Here is a 3944-nt window from a genome sequence, read left to right as displayed (position 1 = left end):
CATTAAATAAACAATATATAATTCTAATATGAAGTCCAGTGACTTTATTAGTGATTTACGTAAACTATTATATGTAAAAGAATGAAAGGATATAACTGCACACGAATCCTATTACTTCTAATACCTCTAATTTAATAGGCAAGTGCAATTTAACCAAGATTCTCAAATCTTGTTTGCAATTGTTTTTGTTGGACTTAAGCCATTTAATCACAATTTTAAATATTATTTAGGGTTTCGACAACTCAAGCTATTCAAACTGTTCTTACAGTTAATTTATTATATATATAAAGAGTAGTAATTGTTATAACTGTACATTCTGTCGGTACTTCCTACCTGTAGTTGGGTTGCTAAACGAAAAATATTTTTAAATACAATAAACAATAAACAATAAAGAATATATTTCTAATAATATTAAACATATTTAGCCATCTATATTGTATTCAATAAAACAGATACAAAATTTTTTGATTCTTAACAATGCCAAATGATTTGCACATCTATATATTCGGAATAAAACTTCTACTGTCACTAAATTCGATTATTTTTTTAATTTCGCTACATAGAATTTGCTCTCAAAATATTTTCTTTTAACGGTTCTAGTACACAGTACTAGAACGAATACATTAATGATGAAAACGGCGACTTGTTTCCGATATTATCTCTGATAATGTGTTGGTCATATTTGATGTATCGGCCTTCAGCTTTCAAGTTACGAACGTATTGATGTAATTATATATCATATACGATAAATGGAGCCCAATCTATATATATGTATATATAATATAACATATACAGTTCAACTAACTTCACGCAAACTTAAACTTTTGTATTGGAACCATATACGAACTTCACATTGATACATTGATTTAAGGATGCAGTATGAATAGTTTAAGATGCCATTAACTAAATCTGAAAATATAATTATGAAAATTAATCGGATATCACAAACAAAATTGAAAAGGTTTTCATATTTTATCATTGCATCACTTTAGCCACAATCATTTAAAGACACGGAGTTACGGTTAAAACCTCATCGGTTACTCTTCTTTATTTTAAATGCTGCAATCACTTAACTCTTTTTTATTACTTTCCACATCCATAATCATAATAATATATGATTATAATATAATATCATAATAATATATCATAATAAACTAATTTTTCATTGGGATTGTTAGACACAATCTGGACTCTAAGACTCTGTATCAGTTTTGCAACTTTTTATATATGAGGTTATAAGATGAATTTTATGAATTTTTAAAATTCTTAATCTGAATCATTATTTTCGAGAGAATTTTCCAACTTCCCCTTGTCGCTAAACCATGTACGATAATATTCTTTTGATCTCTGCAAACTATGGTTAACGCTATCATCACTATTAGTGTTATAATGGCTAGAGTGACTAGAACAAGTGGTACTGGTATTATAGAAATTGTCTTCTGTATCATCATTTTCTGAATCCGAATCGCTGCATACGTACCATTTTTTATCTTTCACTGAAAAATACATAGTAGTGCCTGGTTCCTGAGGAATATAATCCGGATATGATATAACTTCATTTTGTTTTCTACGTGTATTGTGATCACAGTTTTCGGAAGCGGTGGGATAAGAATCGGTATTTAGATCTTTAAGACGAGTATAACTGCTGTTCATTGGTTTATTATATGGTTCTAGTTCTTTCGGAAATGGTGCTACATCTCCTTCAACATACCATTTTCCTTCCAACACAGAAAATAGTAACGTGATGTCTTCATTTTGCTTTTCATTATTAGAACATTCTGGATACAAATATTTTAGTGTACTATGTTCCATTAGTGGACCAGATGGATATTTTAGATTCTTATCTGTTTCACTAGAGTTTGATTGTTCGGTTGAGGTATCAACTGGAGAAGTTTTGTAGTGCGAGAAGATGGCATTTTTCAATGATTGCTCCTTCATTGTTGCTTTATTTTGAAATGGGTTTTGGAATGAGTTTTGGTGATCATCCTCACGTATTGTTCTATCATTACCTAAAGTATTCTTTAAAGAAGAATTAATCAGAAAGATTCAGTAAAATAAAATAAAATTTATAGTTAAAAACAATACTGTGCTCACTTGGTTTGTTAAGGTTGATTTAGAGTTTGAGTTTTCTTTAATCGCAACTGACGTTTTTTGTGACGTTTCCATTTGTTCTTGTTGAGAAGTAATTACTTCTGAGATATTGAAAAACCTAGGCATGAAAAGTTCATCAACTGCACTATATTGGCGTTCCAGTGCTTTAGCCATGTTATTTTGTGTAACATACTTTTTTGTTAAGCAATAATATTAAATTAAAATTTATAAATAACTAAATGAAATATGTACGATAAAAGATATATAAAGATATACTTACTTCTGTTTCAATCCCACAAGTTAGTTTTATTTTCCTTCCGTCAATTTTATAGGTAAATACAGGTTTCTGAATCGGAACATAAAGGTTTGATGCTGTGAAAGTGTAAGCCTCGGTTTCCATTATAACTGGTCTGCTAACACCTGGTTCAGTGGGCATTAAAACTGTTTTGTCTGTGGAAGTCTCGTTTTCACTTTCTAGAATTTTTACATATTTTTTATTTGTGATATGTTTCATATTCATGATTATTTTTGTAATATGTATAAATAAATCATTAACAGAGGGCGAATGTATAATAATATACATAACATATTAAAGTCATTAAATGTTAAAACTTGAGTTTTTAAAATTTTATTAGCATATTTTTACCTTTTGAAGAATCAGAATCATTACTACCATCAACCATCTCAACTAATAACACCTCCTTTTCAGACATCCAAAATTGTTCAATATGATTCGTTGTTACTTTATCAATAATTTTTATGTACCGAAAATTGCTTGTCATGGATATGTAGAAACAAACCACAGAAATATTGTTAGCCAAATTTTTGAATTTACCGTGTCTAAAAAAATATATATATGGAAACGAATTTTTTTATTTCAAATATTTATATATCAAAATTTCATAGCCAACTTCATAAATTCTTTATTGGATAGAGCACTATAGTATAACATATGATTGAACTCTTTATCTAAATGGAAATGTATTTACTTTAAATTCAATTTGTACAAAGATTATTTCAATGTAATTACAACTGACATTTCGTTGACTTTATTCTAATCCGATCTGCTCAATAAGAGCCAGATATAAATGTTAAATTCATTTTCTAGCATTGAGTTAAACTTAAATTTTGATAGGGAAGAATTTCCACCATTGATATTTATATTTTTAAAAATTATTTGTAATTATTTAAACAATAGAAGTACTTTCAAGGACTACTGAAGCAACTGCACATTTCATTTCATTCATTAAAAATAAAATTTTTTTGGTGGACCATCACAGTTAACATTTTTCATTGGAATTTTGTGTCAGAAAACTATAACTCTACTTAAAATCCCAAATTCATAAATACTTTTGGGGCTGTATTCCTATTTGCAGATGCTAGTACTAGAAATTACTTAGATTCTTAAAACTTGTGTTTAAACTTCACAAACGCTAAAACTGGGACGATTAAAGTAAGTCTACAATCTATGGGTTTCAGTGGCACAGATTTTGCTCACTTCACTCACCAATTTTTGACATTGTTTTCATATATGAGGATCAGTTAAAATTGAATTTTGAATTCATTTTGATAGTTTTCGACATAGAACGGCTGTTTTCTTTTAGAAAATCAAAGCACGATACTTTGAAAATAATGTTACGGATTTCTGTTTTCTTTCTTTAAAAGCTCCACTAAACACAAATATTCCTTTATTGTTCCTTTAATAGCTACAATGCGGAATGCCACATCAGCATTATTGCAAGATGAAGAAACAACGAACCTCGTTGCTATTTTTCTGTTCTCCAAGCTGATATGGAGTGGTTTTAAGGGATTCGTATTTGGGAAAGACGCAGAAGAAGGCGAATATGGAGAAA

The 3944-nt window shown here is 29.0% G+C and overlaps 1 protein-coding gene across 2 annotated transcripts; it reads right to left on the bottom strand.

The window, feature by feature from the left end:
* Window positions 1–430: 430 nt before the first annotated feature.
* On the bottom strand, window positions 431–2956 carry LOC119690268. 2 transcript variants are annotated; one of them, XM_038105290.1, is made up of 5 exons: window positions 2738–2956; window positions 2372–2565; window positions 2095–2283; window positions 1481–2019; window positions 431–909 (listed from the first exon to the last, which is right to left on the bottom strand). In XM_038105290.1, coding segments are annotated over exons 1-5 (1059 nt in total). In that variant the 5' UTR covers window positions 2874–2956; the 3' UTR covers window positions 431–908. The 2 variants fall into 2 exon arrangements, with proteins under 2 accessions (XP_037961218.1, XP_037961217.1); XM_038105289.1 differs by lacking the exon at window positions 431–909 and having other exon boundaries at window positions 943–2019.
* Between the last annotated feature and the right edge of the window lie 988 nt (window positions 2957–3944).

This window comes from Teleopsis dalmanni, chromosome X, assembly GCF_002237135.1.
Source record: "Teleopsis dalmanni isolate 2A chromosome X, ASM223713v2, whole genome shotgun sequence".
Classification (NCBI taxonomy): domain Eukaryota; kingdom Metazoa; phylum Arthropoda; class Insecta; order Diptera; family Diopsidae; genus Teleopsis; species Teleopsis dalmanni.
This window is presented reverse-complemented; position numbering and strand designations above follow the sequence as displayed.

Excerpts from the sequence above, each read along its gene's own strand:
- LOC119690268 (XM_038105289.1), bottom strand. The coding sequence starts at position 2,873 with ATGACAAGCAATTTTCGGTACATAAAAATTATTGATAAAGTAACAACG. Across the intron at positions 2,284-2,371 it reads CTTGTGGGATTGAAACAGAA|TATGTTACACAAAATAACAT; the intron begins GTAAGTATATCT and ends TTAACAAAAAAG. Across the intron at positions 2,020-2,094 it reads AATCAACCTTAACAAACCAA|AATACTTTAGGTAATGATAG; the intron begins GTGAGCACAGTA and ends TCTTCTTTAAAG.